This window comes from Microplitis mediator, chromosome 5 (assembly GCF_029852145.1).
Source record: "Microplitis mediator isolate UGA2020A chromosome 5, iyMicMedi2.1, whole genome shotgun sequence".
Classification (NCBI taxonomy): Eukaryota; Metazoa; Arthropoda; class Insecta; order Hymenoptera; family Braconidae; genus Microplitis; species Microplitis mediator.
In genome coordinates this window covers 20094872-20119048 of record NC_079973.1, presented here as the reverse complement: position 1 = coordinate 20119048, position 24177 = coordinate 20094872, and the positions used below count along the sequence as shown (strand labels likewise).

General features: G+C 30.2%; 5 protein-coding genes across 16 annotated transcripts in view; 4 read left to right on the top strand and 1 right to left on the bottom strand.

Annotated features, from left to right (window-relative positions):
• The window catches only part of LOC130668749 (uncharacterized), a 141926-nt gene that overhangs the window by 57434 nt on the left and 60315 nt on the right, over positions 1 to 24177 (bottom strand). Inside the window, exon 1 of one of the 10 annotated variants that reach the window (XM_057471192.1) lies at positions 20607 to 20708. The exons of 7 other annotated variants lie outside the window; for them this stretch is intronic. The gene's annotated coding sequence lies outside the window, so the exon portion shown is untranslated. Of the gene's footprint in view, positions 1 to 282; positions 530 to 16275; positions 16393 to 20606; positions 20709 to 24177 lie in introns of those variants that run through there. 2 more of the 10 variants (XM_057471191.1, XM_057471184.1) reach the window with 2 other exon arrangements.
• Positions 393 to 12427, top strand: LOC130667358 (uncharacterized). The gene is made up of 11 exons (XM_057468871.1): positions 393 to 1048; positions 2309 to 2905; positions 3695 to 3802; positions 3872 to 4018; positions 4096 to 4149; positions 6295 to 6349; positions 7128 to 7381; positions 7453 to 8052; positions 11900 to 12007; positions 12076 to 12222; positions 12292 to 12427. The coding sequence occupies exons 1-11, from the start codon at positions 800 to 802 to the stop codon at positions 12349 to 12351; spliced, it is 2379 nt and encodes a 792-aa protein (XP_057324854.1). The 5' UTR covers positions 393 to 799; the 3' UTR covers positions 12352 to 12427.
• LOC130668760 (putative odorant receptor 92a) lies at positions 12829 to 16286 on the top strand. 2 transcript variants are annotated; one of them, XR_008990070.1, is made up of 5 exons: positions 12829 to 13155; positions 13229 to 13828; positions 15703 to 15810; positions 15895 to 16025; positions 16095 to 16234. XR_008990070.1 is itself a non-coding variant. In XM_057471214.1 (5 exons), exons 1-5 carry the CDS (start codon positions 12907 to 12909, stop codon positions 16152 to 16154), a joined length of 1164 nt encoding a protein of 387 aa, XP_057327197.1. In that variant the 5' UTR covers positions 12829 to 12906; the 3' UTR covers positions 16155 to 16286. The 2 variants fall into 2 exon arrangements, 1 of the variants encoding a protein (XP_057327197.1); XM_057471214.1 differs by having other exon boundaries at positions 15879 to 16025; positions 16095 to 16286.
• LOC130668750 (odorant receptor 13a-like) lies at positions 16633 to 20042 on the top strand. The gene is made up of 5 exons (XM_057471201.1): positions 16633 to 16952; positions 17009 to 17614; positions 17695 to 17802; positions 17861 to 18007; positions 19627 to 20042. The coding sequence occupies exons 1-5, from the start codon at positions 16674 to 16676 to the stop codon at positions 19684 to 19686; spliced, it is 1200 nt and encodes a 399-aa protein (XP_057327184.1). The 5' UTR covers positions 16633 to 16673; the 3' UTR covers positions 19687 to 20042.
• On the top strand, positions 19743 to 22939 carry LOC130668758 (odorant receptor 4-like). Of its 2 annotated transcripts, XM_057471212.1 has the most exons (6): positions 19743 to 19882; positions 20966 to 21215; positions 21288 to 21890; positions 21955 to 22062; positions 22127 to 22273; positions 22808 to 22939. In XM_057471212.1, the coding sequence occupies exons 2-6, from the start codon at positions 20967 to 20969 to the stop codon at positions 22865 to 22867; spliced, it is 1167 nt and encodes a 388-aa protein (XP_057327195.1). In that variant the 5' UTR covers positions 19743 to 19882; position 20966; the 3' UTR covers positions 22868 to 22939. The 2 variants fall into 2 exon arrangements, with proteins under 2 accessions (XP_057327195.1, XP_057327194.1); XM_057471211.1 differs by lacking the exon at positions 19743 to 19882 and having other exon boundaries at positions 20799 to 21215.

The window sequence follows — 24177 nt, the reverse complement described above, 5'->3', positions numbered from 1 at the left end:
TACTGTTACTAAAAATATATTATATTTTATATAATATAGCATTATATTATTTTTAAATTTATCAATCTGTCGTATATATAGTCGGTGTATTTTTAAAAAATGTATACTAATATAATAAAATCAATCACTTCATAATAATATCCGTAGCTAAAATTGCCATTAATTCATTAAAACCGAAATATTTTAAAAATTCATTAGCTCTCTAACAATAGTGAGATAATAAATTGTAGTAATTATTGAAAATATTTTAGAGTAAAGCAACAATGAAGTAGAGGCACTTACTTAATTTTTATTAAATTATATTTCATTTAATTTAATTAAATTATCACTTTTTACTTAAAAGTTTAATAAAAAACATTTGTCGGTATGAAGAGAAAAGTAAAACTCGTTAAATAGTAAAGAGTAAAAGTAAAATTCGTTAAATATAGTATTGATCATTTCAAACAATAACTTGAACAGAATGGACACGTATGAGAAATGAAAGCACTTTATAATAAGCCGATCTGTTCAAGTAAAGAGTTGAGCTGATACTGACTTCCCCACTACTGTTTATAAATTATCGAATCAATATTATGCCAACTACGGTAACTATTATGTCAATTAACGACAATCATCAATTTATGCTCAAGCTACTCAGTAGATAATTAACTTTTATAATAAAAATTGATTATTACTTCTCCTTATTCTTTATACTCAATATAGTCCCTGGCGTAATATCGAAACCACAATTTTATTTAATGCCAGTTTCAATAAGTCTTTGAACTCTTCTTGTCATCTATTTTAAGAATAATACGCGAATATGATTGTCGATAATCGGTTAGGGTATGTGAGATTTCAAACTTTGATAAGGCGTTTACTTTTTATTATTGGGTTCTGGAATACAAAAAATTCTAGTGTATTATTCCGATCATTACTACTTGTACACCTTTCTTTCTTTATACTCCCACTTATTGGGGTTGTTAATTTTTTCAAAACTCACATTTCAAATATCTTTCTTGCTACCAAAGGTTTAAGTGTTCTTGTGGGATATTCAACAGTTATTATGAAAGTATGGTATTATTTTTTATATAATTTATGTGTGCATGGTAGTTACCCTGATTAAAGAAAATGATTTACTAATGACGAATGAATCTATGTAGTATTAAAATTGAATTTTTTTGAATTGTTTTGAATCATTTCTAATTTTTTTAGATAATTTTTTTAAATCAGGGTATGCACAAGTGTAATCTCACTCACTTTTTACTATAAAACATAGAAAAGTCAATATTTTTCAATACTTTCTTTTTTCAACATTTTTTCGCCGGATTTATGAAACAAAACATCGTCATCATCAAATCATTAAATATCGGAATTACTTCTATCAGTTTATAAGGACTGAAAAAGTGTTATTTTTTTTTTTAAACATTGTGTACGAAATTTTTTTGAGATATTTAGAATATTTGTTTCTATAAATAGGGGAGACCGGGGTGCTATGGCCCCCTGGGGTACGAAGGCCCCCCTCAAAAATTAGGTAAAAAATTTTTTTTGGATTTCCGTCAAGTTATGACCACTCGATAATGTTTTAATCATATTTTTGGCCAATATGTGATATAAGGGGTAAAATCGACCACTCGATAAAAAAAATTATAACAAAAAAATTATTTTTTTTTTCATTTTCCGTCAAATTATGACCTTTATAATGGTTTTATTATATTTTAGGTCAATATGTGATATGTGGGGCAAAATGAACCACTCGAAAAAAAAAATTGTAACGAAAAAATTATTTTTTTTTTATTTTCCGTCAAGTTAATTTTTTCGTTAAAATTCTTTTTTTCGGGTGGTCCATTTTACCCCACATATCACTTATTTACCTAAAATATGATAAAAACATTGTAGTGGTCATAACTTGACGGGAAATAAAAAAAAAATTTTTTTATAATTTTTTGGGGAGGGGGCCTTCGTGCCCCAGACTAAAAAATTTTTTTTTCGATTTTTTTCAAAATTTCGACTGATTCTTCCGAAATAGACGGAATATAAACGAATTTGATGGTCAAAAGCCACAAGAAGAAAAAACCGGCTAAGAGAGCCTTCGTGCCCCGGTCTCCCCTGCATTTATTTTTTACAAATATTCGAATCAGAACTAAAAAATTTATTACTGTAATTTTTTTTTTAAAAAGTAATATTTTTTTATGAATATTTTATTTTCTTTTTTTTTTAATCTAATGATTTCTGAATTTTTATTTTTTATGGTAAAAAATTAGTGAAACTGTATTTTAGGATAATAACGATATATATTTTATACTATTTTTCATATTTGTTATCCTGCAAGATGATATGTTTCATGATTAATCGTAAAGACTTAAATGAGCTACATGCGATTCTCGAGCCTTATATCGATGGATTAGTTGAGAAATCTGGAGTATCAAATGACCTTTTAAAAGGAGTTTCAATTTTTCGAGGACTATGTGCAGGATTGACGGGTTGTGTAACAACATCATCTACTTTGTATGCAATAATTCCTATTATGACTATAATCAGTCAATACCGACACCAAAGACCTTTAAAATTTCTTCATCTCTATCCTGTGATTTATCCTTGGGAACGATCTCCTAGTGGTTTTATATTCTATTGTCAAATTTTAAATGAATATTTTACGACATTTAGTATTATCACTGTAACAGCTGGAGTAGATAGTCTTTTTGTTTATTATGTATTTCAAATGGTCGGTATGATACGGGATATTTCATATAACATATCATCTTTTACTGATGAAAATTGTGAAGAAACTATTCGACGATGCGTACGCCAGTATGAAGTATTACTTAAATGCCGAAATAAAGTCGATAAGGTTTTTGGTCCAATAATACTCTGGTCTATGGGAACCAACGCAATTGTATTGTGTGGACTTATTTTTCAACTGTCTCATGTAAGAAAATTCAAAATATCTAATTTAAAAAAAAACTATATTTTATGCATGTCATTAATTAAGAATGATTAAATTAAATATGTCAATAAAATTGACTAAATAAATGTCAAAAATTGCCGTTTCAATGCTGATTATTAGAAATTTCAAATTATTGTCAATTGTGATAAAGATAAAGTTATCGCGTCATTAATAATTTACATCGTCAAATGTAAAACCGTCATAACTCAGACGTTAGAATGCTTTATGTATATATTAGACTGATTCAAAAAAGTCGACTATTTTTTTTTTCAAAAATTATGTGGATAAGATTGTTCGAAATGAGTTAAAAATAATACTGTTGAAGTTTGGGCTCTTAATATTAATATTAACAACCGCCGCATCGTAATTTTCGGTTTCCTATTGAAGTAAAGAGAAAGCTCTTTAGTTATTCCCTAGCGGATCCGAATTACGGGAAATTACCGTAATTTACGGTAAAATTCGGCCTTTGCCGTAAATTTACGGTGTTTTGCCGTAATTTACCGTGAATTACGGTATTTTGCAGTAAATTACGGTAAAAGGTCACAATTTGCCGCAAATTACGGCAATTTACCGTGATTCGGATCCGCTAGGGAATAACTAAAGAGCTTTCAGGAGTTTTGAACACTTTGTAAAAAATGAGAGCTTAAACTTTAACAGTATTTTTTTTTTTCGTTATCTCGAACAATATTTTCCGTACAGTGATTATTTTAAAAGGTGAATTTAAAAGTTAAATATTAAAAGAATCTATAAATATTAATTGTAATTTAATAGGCTAAAGCTATACCATTTCTTACAATGGTATTATGTGCCGCATATGTTAGTTTCAAAGTAACACAAATTTTTATGTTCGCATGGGCAGCATCAAAATTCACTACTGAGGTAATTTTTTTTTATATCAAAATAATAAGATTATTCAAATGAATTTTAACTTTAAACTTATTTCGACAGAGTCATAAATTAATAGACACAATCTATGCTGCGGATTGGATTGGAAATAAACGTATTTCGACTTCAATAATAATTATGCTTACTCAAAGACCACTGGTTGTTACAGCATGCAGCTATTCAACTATATCAATCGAAATGTTTTCAGCAGTGAGTGTTTATTAATTATTTTATTTATTTAAATAAATTTATATAGGTTGTAACTGTTATCTTTTATCATTGCTTAGGTTATGAATACGACAATATCATATTTTCTATTATTGAAAAACTTCGATCCCGATGCATAAATGCATTTAACGGAACAATATCAAAAAACAAGTACTCTCATTCAAATACTTTCGAGTATCGTAAAAATCTTCATAATTATTACTGTAGTATATAAAAGTAGAAGGTTATAATTGACGTCTGCTATTCAAAAACGTTGTGATTGCTAACAAATACATGATTAAAAAAAAAAAAAACGACTTTTGAATTCGGAGAAAAATTTTTATTAATCAAAAAAGTTAAAATTTCAGTCATTAAGGAACAATAAAGAATTAGTGTTCATTAAAATAAATGATAAATTAGTTATTATCTTAATAGATTTTCGAAACATTTGAACTTACAACGTTTGAAAATAGAGAGTCTTAATTGTAAAGTTGAAATATTTAATCAATAAATTCATCAAATCATAGTTTATGTTAAAATTTATGATGAGTATGATTATTAAGAAATATATTATATTTCAAATGTTATATATTCGAAACAAACAAATAAATACTTAGTAAAATGTCCTTACAATCTAAAGTATTTTTTTACTGAAAACCGAACTAATTTTAGAAACTATATAGCGAGAGATTAAACAGATATTTGAATATCTTGACTAAGATTACTACTAAAGATGCTGCAAGTATTCTATGGTCATACCTATATGAAGATAAGGCTTGTGGAATAAGTAAAAATATCCATTAGACTTGTGTTTGCCGCACTCTCCTTTGGCTCGCGCAACAAACTTTGTTTAGTGTAGTTTATTTTTCAACGATTATCAAGAATTATTAAATTATCACCTGAGAAAAAATTTATCTTTTCAGTTTTGCATCGCTACGTCCGAATAAATTACCATTTATTGAAGAAAGGGCGCTCTGAAAAAGTGGAAAATCCAAAAAAAAAAAATAATCGCGTTGGATATCATGCCTGATTTCTACATTAACAGCGTTTTGCAAATAATTTTGTCCACGTTTTGTCACAAATGAAAGCTTTTATCACAAGATATGTACCAAGGATCGATGAACTACTTCATAATATAACGACCCTCGGTTTAATTCATTAAAAATTTTCATTTCGTTGAGAGAAAATTTGGACAGAGCATCCGTTTATTGTACAAGTGCAACAAAGACCGTTGCCCTTATTGGAAAAAACAATAGGCCCAAGCTTGGCCAAGGCTTGGTGCAAGACTCTGGGGGAAGCTTGAAATCCAAGCTTGGCCCAAGTCTAAGCATCGAAATGATCCATAAAGCACACCTGCGCTTTCGCGCTTGAGGTGTGCAATAACACCGAGCCAAGCTTGAGTGACAGTGTTGTGCCAAGAATGCATCTAAGTATTGGCCCAATATCGAGAGCCAGTATTGTGCCAAGACTGTTGCTGAATAAGCACCTATACTTATTAAAAATAAATTAAAAAAAAAAAAAAAAATATTAGTAGACATGTGCGTGATGGTAACATATGGAAATAAATTTGTACACAGAGAAATCAGATAGATCGATGAAACTAATTTTTTTTGCATTTGCTAGGTCTCGAACCTGGTCCTTCATAGCTGCTAGGCAAGTGTCTTATCCACTAGGCTGTTACACTATTCATAGAAGCCAGACGTTTTAAGGTACTATTTGTTATTTAGACTGGTAAATCAGGGCTTGTTACTTGAGTATTGACTGATTCTTGGACCAAAACTGGCAAGCCAAGGCTTGTCACTTGAGTAATGGCTGAACCTTGTCCCAAGACTGGCAAACCGAGGCTTGTCACTTGAGTACTGGCTGAATCTTGGTCCAAGACTGGCAAACCAAGGCTTGTCAATTAAATGTCTGTTAAATCTTGGCCCAAGACTGGCAAAACAAGGCTTGTCACTTGAGTAGTGGCTGAATCTTGGCCCAAGACTGGCAAACCGAGGCTCGTCACTTGAACGTTGGTCGAATCTCGGACTAACCTTTGGAGGCCGAGCCTGGGTAGCCCAGTATTGTGCCAAGACCGGCCCCGTTGTCAATATTTTTTTTCCTACAAGGCTGAGTTCCTTCTCTCAATTGCGAAAGGAAAAAAAAAAACACAAACCCCTCTTGAAATCATCGAATACACAAATGTCATCAAATATAGTTTAACTTTTTATTTATTTTACAAAGTATAGCAAATAATTGAAATAACGTAAGTGCATAGTCAAATATTAAAAAAAAACTAGAGATACTACGATATTGACTCTAATGTTTTCACAAAGTTCACTAGTCGTAACAGTGGTAAACATTCATATTTGACGGAGTTTAAATAAAAAAAAAATCACTAAAAGTGTCGATATTGTCTTTATAGATTGCGAGTGTTATTTCATTTTTTTATATTACTATTAAAAACTTATAATCATCATAGTATTCGTGTAATATTATCATGCATTACAAAAAATCTTAATTTAAATCAATTAAACTGCTGAAAAACTCACGACACATGAAGTAAAAAAACAAAAATTTATCGTTTTCATGAAGACCGGAAAAGAAATAATCAAAAGTAGTAATTAATAGTGTTTTATTGTTTTTACAAGAAAACACTAACACGTGCTTGATAATATAAAAAAAAATTTGCTTAAATTATTTTTATTTTAAATGAGTACTGAACAAAAAACAGTTGAAGTCTGATAAATTATAAAAGTAGATATTCGTTAAGTATTGATCATTCCAACCGTAGGATGCGTATACGTATAAGAAATTATTATTTCTTATAATAAGACGATCTGTTCAGGTAAAGAGTTGAACTAAGACTGACACCCCCACTACTGCATATACATTTTCTAATCAATATTAAATCCATTACGATAACTATCATGTCAATTAGCGGCGATTACCAGCTTATCCTCAAGATATTAAGTACATAATTAACTTCTATAATACTAATTGATTATTACTTCTCGGAATTATTTTTTTTCTCTATATTCTCTGGCATAATATATCAGAACAACTGTTTCATTTAATGCTAGTATCAATTAGGCTATTAACTCTTTACGTCATATATTTTATACATTGTAAGCGAATATGATTGTCGGAAACCGATTAGAATATATGAAAATGCAAACTCTGATACGGCGTTTACTTTGTATTATTGGGTTCTGGAATACGGAAAATTCAAATATTTTATTCCGATCATTATTATTCATACACCTTTCTTTCTATATACTACCACTTATTGGTGTCGTTAATTTTTTCAAAACTCATATTTCAAATATCTTTCTTGCCACTAAAGGTTTAGCTTCTCTTGTGGGGTATTCAACTGTTATAACAAAAGTATGATATTATATTTTATAGTTCATGTTTATATAAGAAGTTAATACTTTATATATTTTTTATACTGCAAGATATTATGTTTCATTATCAATCGTAAAGATATTAATGACCTACATACAATCCTCGATCCATATATCGATGAATTAATAGAAAAATCCGAGCTATCAAGTGTTATTTTAAATGGGATAACAAGATTCCGACGTTTGTGTAAAATTGCAACGTGTTTTGTTATAATATCTTGTACTTCTTACACAATGACGCCTATAATGTCGTTAATCAGCCAATGGAGACATCATGTACGACCTATTAAACACAATCTTATTTATTCAACTGAATATCCTTGGGTACAAACTCCTGGTGGTTTTTTATACTATTGTCATTTTTCGAATGAATGTGTAACAACATTTAGTATTATATCAGTAACTGCGAGTATAGATAGTCTTTACGTTTATTATGTGTTTCAAATAATCGGTATGATACGTGACATTTCGCACCACATGACATGTTTTAATGAGGAAAATAGTGAAGCAACTATACGATATTGTGTACTCCAATATGAAGTATTGATACAATGTCGGAAGAAAATTGAAAAAGTTTATGGACCAATTATACTTTGGTCTATGGGCACCAATGCAATCATACTCTGTGCTGTTATTTTTCAGCTGTCGTATGTAAGAAAAATATATACATTGTTTTTTTTAATATATATGTGCTGATCACTGCTTTTTTTGGGAAATTTTAGTTCCCGTACACAGTAAAAAATTTTGTGTATTTGTGTCGAAAACGGTTTGTATTAAAAATTGTAGTGTGTTAAACTAACACAAAGTTTGTGTCGAAATTTCAACACAAATTTCATGTCAACCATTTTCAACACACAAACTGTGTTGATTTTACACAATATTTTTTATTGTGTATATATACACTCAGAAAATTAAGTAATTGTGTTTATGATGCTAAATTTTTAATTCCAATCATCTAGAATGATTGGAACGTTTTTCAATCCAAAAATAGTTGGTGTTAAATTTTTTTAACTTCCCGCTAAGAAAATCGACGATTTTCGAAAAATTCGGGAAGTTATTGTTTTCACCCCGATTTTCGAAAATCGAAATTTCTTCAGATGTCAACGTTTTGAGGTCCTCGGAAGCTATTCTGACTATTTTCAGAATGATGTCCGAGTGTGTGTGTGTGTGTGTGTGTGTGTGTGTGTGTGTGTATGTGTGTATGTGTGTGATCGCTCTATAACTTTTTAACGAATGAACCAATTTGGATAGTTAAGGCGGCAATCGAAAGAGCTTGTTGGCCATCAACTTTTCTGAAAATTTCAAATCATTTGATTAAGTAGACTCAAAAATATTGGCGAATTACGAAAAAAAAAATTTTTCTTAACTTCCCACTAAGAAAATTGGAAATTTTCGAAAATTCGGGAAGTTATTGGTTTCGGTCCGATTTGCAAAAACATAATTTCTATCAGATTTTGACGTTTTAAGGTTCTAAGAAGCTATCCTGACTAATTTCACGATGATGTCCGAGTGTATAGATGTGTGTACGTACGTACGTATGTATGTGTGTAAATATTCATAACTCTTGAACGGATGAACAGATTTTCATCTTTGAAGTGTCATTCGACGCGGCTTGTTAATATCGTGAAGCTGTAAAAATCTTGAGCTTAATCGAAAGGGTGGATAACTTTTAATTTGCTTGATGGATTGATTCCAAAATCTAATCAGCTCTAAAACTTTATAAGCCGCGTCGAATGCCACCTCAACCATCAAAATCGGTTCATTCGTTTAAGAGAAACCGTTGACGAAAGAATTCCAAAAAAATTTTTTTTTGGGTTTTTTTGAAATTTCTCAAAAACGACTGGATAAATCAATTTCAAAATTTAATCAGCTTTAGAACTTGATAAAACACGTCGATTGCTACCTCAACTGTCTTAATCGGTCAATTCGTTTACGAGATATCGTTGATTTAAAAAATAGTGAAAAACGTTTTTTTTCAGATATCTACAAAAAATATGAATCATTCGATTTCAAAATCTAATCAGCTCTAGAACTCAATAAAACGCGTCGATTGCTGCCTTAGCCATCTCAATCGGATAATTTGTTCGAGAGTTATCGTGGGAGAAAGAAACGGTAAAAACCGGTTTTTTGCGAATATCTTTGAAACAACTGAACTAAAAAATCCCAAAATCTTATCAGCTCTAGAACTCAATAGAATACGTCAAGTGCCACCTCAACCATCAAAATCGGTCAGTTCGTTCGTGAGATATCGTGGGAGAAAGAAATGCTAAAAAACGGTTTTTTCGAAACACACACACACACACACACTCGGACGTCATTCTGAAAATAGTTGGAATAGCTTCCTAGGACCTCAAAACGTCGACATCTGATGAAATTTCGGGTTTCGCAAGTCGGGGTGAAAACAATAACTTCCCGAATTTTTCGAAAATCGTCGATTTTCTTAGCGAGAAGTTGTAAAAAAACTTTTTAAGACCTACAAATCTTTGTAAGTCTAAACCCATCTTTATCGTATCTATTATCGCCTTATCCTATCTGCATAGCAAATCCTAAATGGTCATTTACCGATCGGTGATTAATAATTTGTCAAAAAGTACCTTGGTAGCCACCCTAACCGTAAGTTAACTACAAGCTACTGCCGTATTTTAAAGTTAACTTAAAGGAAAGTGTTGGAGAGCAAGCAGGTTACTTTTAAGTTGACAGTAAATTGTCTGTTAAGTTGATTTTAATTTGATTACAAGTATTACTGTCAGACAATGACGCTAAGTTGATTGAAAGTTTCACTTCAAATTAATGGCAAGTTTTTCTGTCTACTTACATTCAAGCTACTGCCGTATTCTGAAGCCAACTTGAAGGAAAGTATTATCCAGCTAAGGTTTGCCAAAAACTTTCTCGTTAAGTTAGCCGAAAGTGTTGCTCTGCAGACCTTACTGAGTAAGGTATGGCTATCAGGGTAAATGGCTTCCTGTCTTCTTCAAAAGCATTTGATAATTGGGGCCGTGAACAACCGCATTTGAATATATAATCGCATTTGTCTAAAGTCATGTTCGATCGTTCTTAAAAACAAACTCTACTATTATCACAAGAGCAAAAAATCTCGACACTAAATATATATAGAATGGTTAGTACAATGAATTTAACAACTTTCATGCCAGTGTCTAAGTATAAATGCGTTAATTATTTTCTATTCATTGACCTTTCGTTACTCGCGCTAATTGTGTGACGCCGCTTTTTTGACTAAAATTGCAATAAAAATTACTGGTATGGGTATTTGTGACTTTATACTTAGCCAATTCTCTTTTTGAAATCTATATTTTTGTTAAATATGATTATAATTGATAAATATCCATTTTAAATATAAAAAAAGTATATTTATGTATTACAAGAATGTGAAAAAGCGGCACAGTGCTCATTATGCGAGTTAAATCGTTGATTCAATTTTTGTGACCACGTTGCCAAACTTAATGTTGTTACTGTAAGAAATAATTCATTATAGCATTATAATTTCGCAACGTCGCATTTCCTTTAGCATGGGCGGCACAGTGCTCGCCGTTCGATAAAAATCGTCGGGCGAGTGGACGCGAATAACGAAAGGTTAAAGTAAAATAAAAAATGAATAGTGAGAGCAGTCAAGAACTAGTATCATACATAACTCCATCTGATTTAGGGTTTACTTTGCTGATATACTAATTCGTCAAAATCAATTTCACTAGAATAAATTTTATAGCATAGCACGAGGGCTCAATCATTATCCGTCAAAAATAACGCTGGCGTTCATGCGTGTGCGTCTACGAATCGTGTTAAAAACATTGTGCTTTCCAGATAAAAACTCACCTTGCCCACTCGCTATACAATGTACTATTACGCAATCAATGCACAGAGAAAAACGGCTAAAATCACCGTCATGCAGTCAGAGTTATAAAAATAATCGACTAAATTATTATTGAAAAGATGTAGTATACTTTACAAGATTGGATACTTTGATTAATACTATTCACTTGACTAAAATGAGACTTGATCTTGACTTTTTCGTCTTAAATCGTGACTAAGTAAGATGTACCTGAAGAACGGAACGTTTTTCACGCAACGAAAATGAAAAATTTATGTAATTTGACTGCTGAAGGGGTAGTTAGGAGTGGCCTGCAATTCCCGGCTGATATATTAGCGCGTATACAAAACATTACAAAAATTAAGATCCAGTAGATTTTTTACTTTTCGTTTTGTTTTTTATTTTCGTTTCACGAAAAACGTTCCGATCTTCACGTACATTAAGTAAGTCACTTAAGTCTAAACCAAGGCGAAAACTCAATGCATTTCATATACATCCGTAAAAAAAAGTCGAATTTGTCTTGTGAAAAATGGCTGCAAATTTCGACTTGGTAAACCAAATCTAAATCAAGTTTTATTTTTAACCCGGGATTAATTTGAAGTCATATTATCTCTAAACATATGCCAAAAATTAAACGAAAAAAAAGTATCGAAATTGTTAATCATTTAACAGGTAAAATCTATACCATTCACTGTAATGGTTTTGTGTGCAACACATGCTGGATTAAAATTAACACAAATTTTTATTTTCGCATGGGCTGGATCACAGTTAACAACTGAGGTAAACTAAACAAATTTATAAATAATAATACTACTAAATGGATTCCCAATTAGCATTTATTTCAATAGAGTGAAAAATTAATAGACACTATATATGCCACCAATTGGCTTGGAAATAAACGTACTATGACTTCAATAATAATTATGCTTTCACAAAAACCACTGGTATTAACAGCTTGCAACTTTTCACCTGTATCAATCGATATGTTTGTGTCAGTAAGTATTTAACAGTCGTATTAATATGAATTAAAATTAGTTGATAATTATTATACTATTAATTTTCAGGTGATAAATACAACAATCTCTTATTATTTATTGCTAAAAACTTTTGATTCTGATCCCTGAATTCATATTTAAAAAAAAAAATAAATGACTTTGAATGTTATAATGACTAGTAAAATAAATAGAATAAATAAAAAACACTATTAATAAATGAAACCGAGTTTTATTGTATTTCCAAGATCGGTAAAACAAATGAGTACTGAACAAAAAACAGTTGAAGACTGATAAATTATAAAAGTAGATATGTGTTACGTATTCTCCATTCCAACTGTAAGGTGCGTATACGCATAAGAAATTATTATTTTTTCGCATAAGACGATCTGTTCAGGTAAAGAGTTGAGCTAAGACTGACTCCCCCACCACTGCGTATTAATTTTCAAATCAATATTAAATCTATTACGATAACCATCATGTCATCCAGCGGCAATCATCTATTTATCCTAAAGATACTAAGTAGATAATTAACTTCTATAATATAAATTGTTTTTTACTTCTCAGAACTATTTATTTTCTATATATTTTCTGATACGATATATCAGAACAACTGTTTCATTTTATGCCAGTTTCAATTAGGCTATTAACTCTTTAAGTCATATATTTTATACATTGTACGCGAATATGATTGTCGAGAAACGATTAGAATATATGAAGTTTCAAACTCTGATAAGGCGATTGCTTTTGGTTATTGGATTCTGGTCATCGAAAAATTCAAATATATTATTTCAATCATTATTATTCTTACATCTGTCATTTTTCATAATACCAATTATTGGGGTATTTAATTTTTTCCAAACTCATATTTCAAATATTTTTCTTGCTACCAAAGGTTTAAGTGTTCTTGTGGGGTATTCAACAGTTATTATGAAAGTATGGCATTATATTTTATACAATTTTTGTATATCTAAGAAGCTAATATTTTTTATATTTTTCATACTGCAAGATATTATGTTTCATTATCAATCGTAAAGATATTAATGACCTGCATACAATCCTCGATCCATACATCGATGAATTAATAGAAAAATCTGGGCTGACAAATGTTATTTTAAATGGAATTACAAGTTTCCGACGTTTGTGTAAAATTGCAACGGGTTTTGTTACAATATCTTGTACTTCTTACGCGATAGCGCCTATTATTTCGATAATTAGCCAATGGAGACATCATATACGACCTATTAAATATAATCTTATTTATCCAACGGCCTATCCTTGGGAACATCCTCCCAGTGGACTCTTGTACAATTGTCATTTTTTTAATGAATATCTAACGACATTTAGTATTATTTCGGTAACTGCGAGTATAGATAGTCTTTTTGTTTATTATGTGTTTCAAATAATCGGTATGATACGTGACATTTCGCACCACATGACATGTTTTAATGAGGAAAATAGTGAAGCAACTATACGTCATTGTGTACTACAGTATGAAGTATTGATAGAATGTCGGAGGAAAATTGAAAAAGTTTATGGACCAATTATACTTTGGTCTATGGGCACCAATGCAATCATACTCTGTGCTGTTATTTTTCAACTGTCTCATGTAAGAAAAAAATATAGATATATTTTTTTTTTCTATATATGTTGATCACTTGCTTTTTTGGGAAATTTTTATTCTGAAAGTTGAAAAATATCGGGGAAAAGATCATTTAGATTTACCAACACATAAATCTAACATTCTATTCAGATCTACGTAGATTTAATTTTTTTTATTATTCAGATCTATGTTGATCTGCGTAGACCATAGCTTAAAAAAAGATAAATTGTCAAACTATAGAATTTGAAAATCTTGATTTTAAAAAAAATAAAGACCTTAAAAAACAATTGTAAGGACCTTCAGAGATCTTCATGAATCTAAATAGATCGATTGATATTAATCTAAGGTACAAAACCTGCACAGAGAGAAATCTCAAGTAAATATGCCTATGCAGCATAGTAATAATTACATTACTCTATAGCTTGTATAAGCTATAGTCACATAAGAGCAGTGTGATACAAACTATAGAGTAATGTATTTATTTGATTTTTACTTGTATCACTATTGTGTTTTACAAGACTACTTTTCGACTCTTGTCTCTTTCACTTTTACTGCTCCCACTTAATTTGTTTTTTTGCGGCTGTGGCCCGACTTGTGCTTATGACTGTACTGCATCATTATGGTGATGCCCTACTACCTCCCTCGTGCAATGGAGGTGCAGTGGCGTAGGAAAATCACAGAGAAAACCTAGCCAGTACAGTTTCGGTTTGGGCCGATAAAATTCCCATTTTACCGATCACTGGATCTTCATTCGAACCCGGCGCGTGGCTAAGCGGTCACCCAGCCAAGTAGTAATCATGCTCGATGCTACTTAACTTTAGTGATCATCCGAGCCACTCGTGTGCCAAATGGCTGCCTCAGCCGCTCCTATAGAGTAATGTAATTATTACTATGCTGCATAGGCATATTTACTTGATATTTCTTTCCGCGTAATACCCGATCAGGGAACTAGTCCTGGATCACTCCATGCATTTGTATATCTATATGTAGCAACAATTAGTATCTATAGATATACAAATACATAAGTGAAGGGTCCTGGGTCTTTTACCTTAGTTCTAAAATTAAAAAAAACAGTTTATGTAATGACTGCATGAAGATAAACGCCGTTAAATGTCTAAAGTCAGCATCATTCAATCAGAGTTATAAAAATAATTTACTTTTATTATTATTGAAAGATTAACGTTACGGAATTAGATAATTTGTTTAATACTATCAAAAGTTAACTTAATAAAAAAAACGTCAACTTTGGTCTTATGTCGTAGCAATTAATAAAGATATGTAAGGTTATAAAATCCAGCTGACGTTGCATTGATCTACACATGCGTGTACTGAATAATTGAATGCGCATGTGCAGTCTAGAGATTTTAGTCATGTTAATTAATTAGCTAAATTCAAAGTGAAGTCATAAAAGAGAGAGGTGATAGATTAGTTAGTGGCTTGAATCATTGAGTAGAGATATACTCCGCTTATTTCACTAAAATTTCATGATTTAATATAAAAAGTGGTGATTTAATATACATTAAATCACACTTTAGAACAACCAGAATAGATTGTATTTTAACATAAAATTTTATGAGCCTGACTTTAGCAAGTTAGCGGCGTATTCTTCGGGCATGAGTTACATAAAATTAGATATATGTAGATACTTGTCTTATTTTAATAATTGATATATAAAGTACTATCAAAAAAATTTTTTAAAATTAATTATCTACACACAAATGATTTTTTAAGCAACATCAATAATTTACATAATTCAATTTATCCGTCATTGAAAACTTTAATGTTTAGAAATAATATATATGAGTAATTATATCACAGTTATATTATTCCAAAAATTAAATGAAAAAAAAAAAGTATCGAAATTATTAATCATTCAACAGGCAAAAGCTATACCATTCACTGTAATGGTTTTGTGTGCAGCATATGCTGGATTAAAATTAACACAAATTTTTATTTTCGCATGGGCTGGATCACAGCTAACAACTGAGGTAAACTTAACAAATTTAAAAATAATGATACCACTGAATGGATTCCCAATTAGCATTTATTTCAATAGAGTGAAAATTTAATAGACACTATATATGCTGCCAATTGGCTTGGAAATAAACGTACTATGACTTCAATAATAATTATGCTTTCACAAAAACCACTGGTATTAACAGCTTGCAGCTTATCAACTGTATCGATCGATATGTTTGTGTCAGTAAGTATTTAATAATCGTATTAATATGTATTAAAATTAGTTGATAATTATTATGCTATTATTTTTCAGGTGATAAATACAACAATCTCTTATTATTTATTACTAAAAACTTTTGATCCCGATTCCTGAATTCATGATAAAAAAAAATCCTTTGGATTTTATAATTACGACTGTACTGTAGTTTGTAAAATTTTAAATTTATGACTGTAATTTTTAAAATTTCAAATAAATATAACAGAGTTATAGTTACCATAAAACTTAATAATGAAAATAGTTGTTATATAATATATTCAAAATTTGATACATCCCAAATAATTAAACAAATTTTTTTCAAATTTCCAAATACTTTTCTATTGAAAAAAATAAAAAATAAAAAAACTTAGACTGCCATTAGATAATGATTTATTCACACCGGCTTTTAGATTAAGACTGAGGCTTCAATCCACATAATGAAATTCCGATCGATAAAAAAACTATTACAATAATTTGCAGCAAAAAAAAAGTTTTAAAAATTGATTCATGTATTAAAGCATGAAGTTTAAATTAGTATTTAATCAGTATATTAATTTTTTTTCAAAGAACTTTTAAATTTAGCAAGTAAGAAAATTACTCGGATAATTTCTTCATTATCGTACAAGTTAGTTCCATATGCACATACGAGTTCTTTGTCTTGGAAAGATGTCTAAAAGTAGAGTCTCCGATTATAAAGCATATCGCGGACTTACTAAAACATTACTTACAGTCGGAGGTCTTTGGCCTTACAGTAATTCAAATATCTTTTATCGAATTCTACCTTATATACAGATTATTTTAAATTTAGGAATGGCCTTAGCGATACTCGGTTTCGTTCGCGATCATTTTTCAAATATTGCTCTTGTGACACGTGGCATGAGCGTTATGACAAGTTTTTTGACGACAATATTAAAGGTATTGGCATTAATAAAAATATATGTAGGTAAATTTATGTCGTATGTAATTAACAGGTAACATGTTTGGTGATAAATAAAGAAGATTTAATGGAGCTACACGAAAATCTCGATCCATACTTGAATGATTTGTTAAAAAATTCACCGTCAACGGAAGTAATTTTAAAAGACATCAATAGCTTCAAATTTTTATCATGGGGTCTTACTTTTTTTGCATTTATTGCCACGTGTTTTTTGATTTTTACTCCACTGCTATTTATATTACATTGTCATCAACATGAAATAGAGTTAATTAATTACCCGCTAATCTATCCGAGTGTTTACCCATGGAAAATAATATCAAATGGATGGATTTATAAAATGAATTATGTTTTTGAAACACTTGCATCATTAATACTATTTTTCGTTACCGCAAGTGTAGATTCTTTATTTACACTCTATGTTTTTCAAATGGTTGGACTATTAAGAGAAATTTCATACTGTATTACACGACTTGATGAAAAAAATGTTAATAAAGACAGTGTAATTTGTAAATGCATTACTCAGTATGAAAAATTAATGAGATGTCGCGAAATACTTGAAAAAATTTATGGTCCAGTAATTCTTTGGATTATGACAACTAATGCTGTCGTACTTTGTACATTATTATTCCAAATATCACAGGTATGATTTAATTTAAAAACAGTAGGAAATAATTTCTTATTAAATGGATAATTGGTTGAAAAATAAATGAGTACTTATAGATGAAAAGTATATCCGTTACACGAGGATTGCTATTCACTACTTATATTACATTGAAGATGATTCAAACATTCATGTATGCATGGAGCGGATCGTGTTTAACTGACGAGGTAATTTAAGAAAATATGATTTTTTTTTATTTTAAACTAAGCCAGAATTTTCGAATAGAGTGAAAATTATAAAGATGCTGTTTATGCCGCCCACTGGTATGGAAACAAACGTTTCATGACTTCGGTTATCATTATGCTTGCACAAAGACCACTAACTTTAACTGCCTGTAACTTTTCTACTGTTTCGCTTAAAATTTTTGTAATGGTAAGTATTTAAAAACTATGCATATGAATTCTTAGTCAGCTGTAATTTTTTTTTCCAACATCATCAATCCTCTATTGAGAAAATAATTGATTACCGATTGTTGGTTACTGATTTTAAGTAAAACTAATATAGTAATATAGTTACTTTTACAACTGAAAACACTTTTTCTATAAAAATAGATATAAAATACTTGTTTGTCGCACAGGCCTTCGGCTCGTGCAACCAACAGTACAGATAGTGCTGTATATTATACTTTTTTTTACAAAATGCAGCGAGTTATTATAACATCGTACAAAAAAAAATGACTTTCCGAATTTTTCGAAAATCATCAATTTCCTTAGCGGGAAGTTAAAGAAAGAAACAAATATCATGATACTGCACTAATATTTTGACTAACAATTGTGTATTGAGTGACAAGGGATGAAACGAAACCATTTCAGACCAGGGTGAAGTTGGCTGCCCGTGCCGTAGGCGAGGACTGACATCACCCGCAGTCTGAAATCGTGATTCATCCTGAGTTACACACTATATTTTTCATGATTACCTGCATTGGAACTTGAAATTTTAGTATCAGCAGTCAGTCAGAAACAAGTTAATTTTAAATCAATGGAGTAATAACTATTAGCGTAAGCGTGAATTGTCATTCGCAATTTAACATTAAGCAGAAACTATAAAGCCATTTTCTATTCACGCTAATTTTTATAAAAGTTAATCACATAGTCAGAACTGTCATTTACGTAAATAGAGTTAATGGTCTGAAATTACTATTAAACAAATGGCAAGTATCAGAGTTTAAATTGCGAAAGCCTCCAGTCAGCTGGCAGAAACATTATTTATTGTTTGTTACCAAGGGACGAAACAAGCTTGTTTCTGCCCGCTGACTAAAGGCATTCACAATTTACGCATTTACTAATATTTATTCGCGGCATTGGGCTGAAATTAGCTTTTTTCGACTGGCTGTAGAGACACTGAAACTTAAAGTTTCGATGATGGGATCATGAAATAGTATATTGCATAGTTAAGTTACTAAGATCGTCTTTATGTGGTGTGTGCAATGTTTTTAGCACAAGTCGTAGGGTCCCATTCACGGGCCGGATAAAGACTATCTGAGTAACCTACTATGCACTATATTTTATTCAACAATTGCCTGATCTACGTGATTTATGACAATTTGCGATGCGAAGTCTGGGGCTGTTAAGCGACACGGTGCACCCCCGAAATTACAACAAACCATCGACTCTAAAAAAAATGGCACAACAACAACCATGTGATACAGCACTCTACATATGATGAATTGAAGTAGCCATATTTAGTATACTAGCCGTTCAACTTACATTTTGACTAAAAACTTTAAGTTGCTCAACGAGTTCTTATGATGCTTAATAGATGGAGCTCAGTTAAAAATCTTGAGACGCGTGGTGAAATGTCATTTCAACACTCACGATCCACAACGCCGGTGGAAGTCGAAGACATCTACTTCGACTTTACTCAACTTCTTTGCACCGGTCGATAAACAGCCGTTTAGGGTTCGCAACGCAGACGTCATAAAGCGCGCAAATCAGGCCTGCGTTGAATAAAAAATTTTTTAAACAGAACATACCAATTATTTAAAATTCCAGGTGCTCAATACGACAGTATCTTATTTCTTTTTATTACAAACACTAGACTATCAAGAATAAAAGTAATTAATGATAAATAATTGAAGTCACTGGTTTTTGAAATTTGATTGTAAGCTTGATATAGCAACTTAAACGCACACATGATTGAGATTTTATATTTAAATTAGTGCATGGTATTGTTCAAGAAAAAAATTACGTGCTACTCTACAGTTAGTGATATTAATTAAGAAATTGTTACAAATATAATCGTTTTAAGGTAAGAATATTATGAAGGTAACTTAAAAATTGCAGGTATTTAATGATTTAAGATAAATAATCAATAAGTAAATCATATGAAGTTATGAATTGAGAAAAATGCGGTAATTGAAGAACCGAAAAATTTAATTGTTTTCTTGTTTAGAAATATAATACAACGTGTTTCAAAATTTTTTACGCAGTACGTGGATAGTCAGGGTTCTTAATCTCGGTCCTAACGTCTTAGTTATTAACATTAATTACTTTTAATAATTAAAAAAAAAAAATTAATAAAAGTAAATCAGACATAATTTTTGGTATCGTATATAAGCCAACACGTTACTAATAACTTTTAAAATTTAAAAACAAATAAATAAAAAAATAACAATTCATACAGTTGGTAACATTCGCTTTGATGTTTTATCAAAATCTCATCATCATTTTTGACGATATTGTGATGTTGATTTAAATGAATAAATAAAAAACACTATCAATCAATAAAAAAACTCGCGGAGTGAACACAGTTTAAATCCGGAGTGAACTTTAAATTGAAGCTCCGGATCAAAGTGAGATTCACTTCTAATGGGAGTTTATTTTAATGTAAAAACTCTGAATCGGAGTGAATTCGGACATAAATTAAATCCGTAATCACTCTGAATTCACTCTTAATTTTTTACAGCGTAATCACATTTGTTAAAATATTTAAAGTAAAGAATTATTATGTATGTATAAAGAAACGAACTCACTATGTTTCTATCAACGGCACGTTTTGAGATATTGAAGTTTTATTGTGTTTCCAAGAACGGTAAAACAAAACATTGTAAGAGATCTATTGATATGAGCGGTTGAAATAAGAATGACGCTTTGTTACATAGTATAAATTTTCCGATCAATAAAAAAACTATTACAATAATAACAGATTGTCTTTGGCGTAAGCAAACTTTTTGAAATTGGTCTATGACAAATTGCAAATAATTTCTAGATTAGAAATTACTTTTTTCGAAGAACTGTCTCTATGTTGCGTGCAACAAAATAATACACTTGCTACTTTGTTTGTTGTTGTACACTTTATCTATTCTTCTAAGTTTTTTCTTTGTCTTAACAGTATGTCTAAGAGCGATAAAGACGATTACATAGCATTTCATAAACTCACTAAAGGTTTATTGACTATTGGCGGTCTATGGCGTTATGAAGATTCGGGTTTCTTTTATCGTCTTTTGCCGTACAAACAATTGGCAATAAGTATCGGTTTGTCACTGGCAGTATTGAATTATGTTTTTGAAAATTTTTCAAATCTTTCTCTTGTCGCTAGAGGTTTAAGTATTACGACAAGTTTTTTGTCAGCTGCTTTCAAGGTAAAATTTAATTTTTACAAATTAATATAAAGATAGAAAATTTCATCATTTTTTACATATAAAATTTTCAAGGTGATTTGTTTTATGATAAGGCGAGAAGATCTAACGAATCTTCACAAAACCCTTGATCCATATTTCAACGAAATGTTGAAGGATTCAAAATTATCAAAATTTATTTTAAAAAAAGTAAATACGTTCCGATATATTTCGCTAGTTTATGCAGTATTACTTTCGTTATGCTCAGTATTTTATATTGTTGCTCCACTAATCGCAATATTCTACTGCCACCATCACAAAATTAATTTGACCAAATATCCTCTCATATATCCCACAAGTTATCCATGGAAAATAACTTCTACAGGGCTTGTTTACCAAATTCATTATACTTTTGAAATACTTGCGTCTTTGACTTTATTTTTTGTCACAACAAGTGTCGATTCATTATTTACGTTTTATATTTTTCAAATGATCGGACAGTTACGTGAAATTTCTTATTGCATTACGAATATTAATGACAAAGATGATGGAAAAAGTGCAGTATGTAAATGTGTTACTCAATATGAAAAAATACTAAAATGTCGTGAAATACTTGAAAAAATTTATGGGCCAATTATTCTTTGGATCATGACGACTAATGCCATTGTACTTTGTACACTATTATTTCAAATATCACAGGTATGTGTTATTGATTGAGAGGGAATTTTGAGATGAGATATTTTAAGAAGTTGTGCAATTATAGATGAAAAGTATAACTGTTATACAAGGGATATTATTCACTACATACTTCGTATTGAAGATGATACAGACATTCATGTATGCATGGAGTGGATCATGTTTAATTGAGGAGGTAATTTTCGAACAGTGCATTAATTTTGTAAAGTCATATAAAGAATTTGATGATTTATTAATAGAGTGAAGATTGTAGAGATTCGGTTTATGCTGCCAATTGGTACGGAAATAAACGTTTCATGAGTTCTATTGTTATAATGCTATCGCAACGACCGTTAATTTTAACCGCATGCAACTTTTCGGTTGTTTCTGTTAAAATTTTTGTTATGGTAAATTTTTAATTATTTATTCAATTTTTTGTTTGTTGCTTTTTCGAAGTGACTAAGTAAATGCACAGTTGAGTCAGCAAAAGAATGGGCTTTTTTCCCACCATTTTTCTACAATGAAGTCATTACTGCGCATGCGCGTTAGAGCAAAGTCATGGACTTCATCATAGCTAAGTAGTGGGAAAAAAGCCCATTCTTTTGCAGACTCAACTATAGTCGAGAGTGTGTTGAATAGAATTGAACGTGGTCCAAAAAAGCACATGACCATAAGTAAAACGTAACCTAAAATGCCCTGTTCGCATGCGCATGCGATCACTATTATAGATTTCTCAAGTACTCAATTTATTTTTCTGACATTGTCAAGCCTGACACAAATGAATAGAGTTATGACCTGACAGAATAACGAATCAATTAGCTAATTTCAGTAATAGTCAATTGAAAAACAAAAATTTTGTTTTCAAAACTGCACTGCATGACAGAAGAAGAAATTTGAAAATATGGAATATTCTATATGTATATATATATTTTTTTTTGTAGATCCTCAATACCACAATATCATACTTCTTTTTATTACAAACTCTTGACGATCATGAATAAACTCAATATTATGAATAAATTAAACAGTTTGCAACGTTAAATTGTAGTAAAATAATAAAGAATATATTTCACATAAAAGTTACATAATAAATCGTACATTTTTATCATAAACTTGCAGAGAAATCGCAATTTAACTCTATTCTAAATTGAAAAAAATTCATTGATGGAAAAATCAAAAAAAATTTTTTAAATCAAAGGTAAATTTAATCCATGATTCATTTATTGCAGTTTTTATAACTTACATTAGTAAAAATTTTCAATGAAATTTATAGAAAAAAAACTAAAACCCTTTTTCTTATAAAATGCAATACTCTCTAAACATGAATAAGTGAATATTCACTAATTCCAAGTGCAAACCGAACCACTAATTTCAAAAAGTGGTTCGGTTGGCACTCAGAATTAGTGAATATTCAATTATTTCACTTATTCATGTTTAGAGAGTACCAGAACCAAATAATGAATCACTGCCTTATGTACTAAAAAAAAAAATATCCTAATTTTGAATTCAAAAAAAGTCACCAATTTATGAAATTCAAATTATAAACTGAATTCGAAAGGTCTTTAAATTTAGACTTTTATCATCGTCTGAATAAAAGTTTGCAAATAAATAAATTAAAAAAATTGATATCACTGATTAATAACTATTTCAGACGAAAGTCAAATATCCCAAAAAATCACAATAATGTTCATTTTCCAATAGTTGTTCAAATACCACTGATTTTGAATAAAATATATATGATTACAATAATAAATAATTAGTTTTGAAAAGTTTTTATAAAACAAAAATATTTTACAATGCAAAAAATAAAATTAGGAACTTTGTCACATACTTTTTAAAATGTTAATATATAACCCGTGTAAAAAAATTATTGTTCATAATGAATTTAGATATAAATTTCATCTCGAAACTCAGATCGTGACACAAATATGACTTTCATCATGAATTTGTATCAAGAACTTTAATCACGTCAAAATTATGACTCAGTAAAATTTAAATCCAAGTGATCCGAAGTTCATTCACTAAATTAATTTTAGAATCGAAACTGATTTACGTAACTCAAGTACTTGATAGAAGAAGTTTATTGGTAATTTCTGAATCGATAAATTCGACAAAAGGTTTAATTCAGTAAAAATTCAGTCAAGTTTCTATCGAAGTCATCCCAAGTCCAATTCAAAGACGTAATAAATTAATTTTATAATTGATACTAATTTACTAGACGAAAAGTTGGAGTAAATTCATGATAAAAGTCATATTTGTGTCACGATCTGAGTTTCGTCATGAAATCCAGATCTAAATTCATTATGAACGA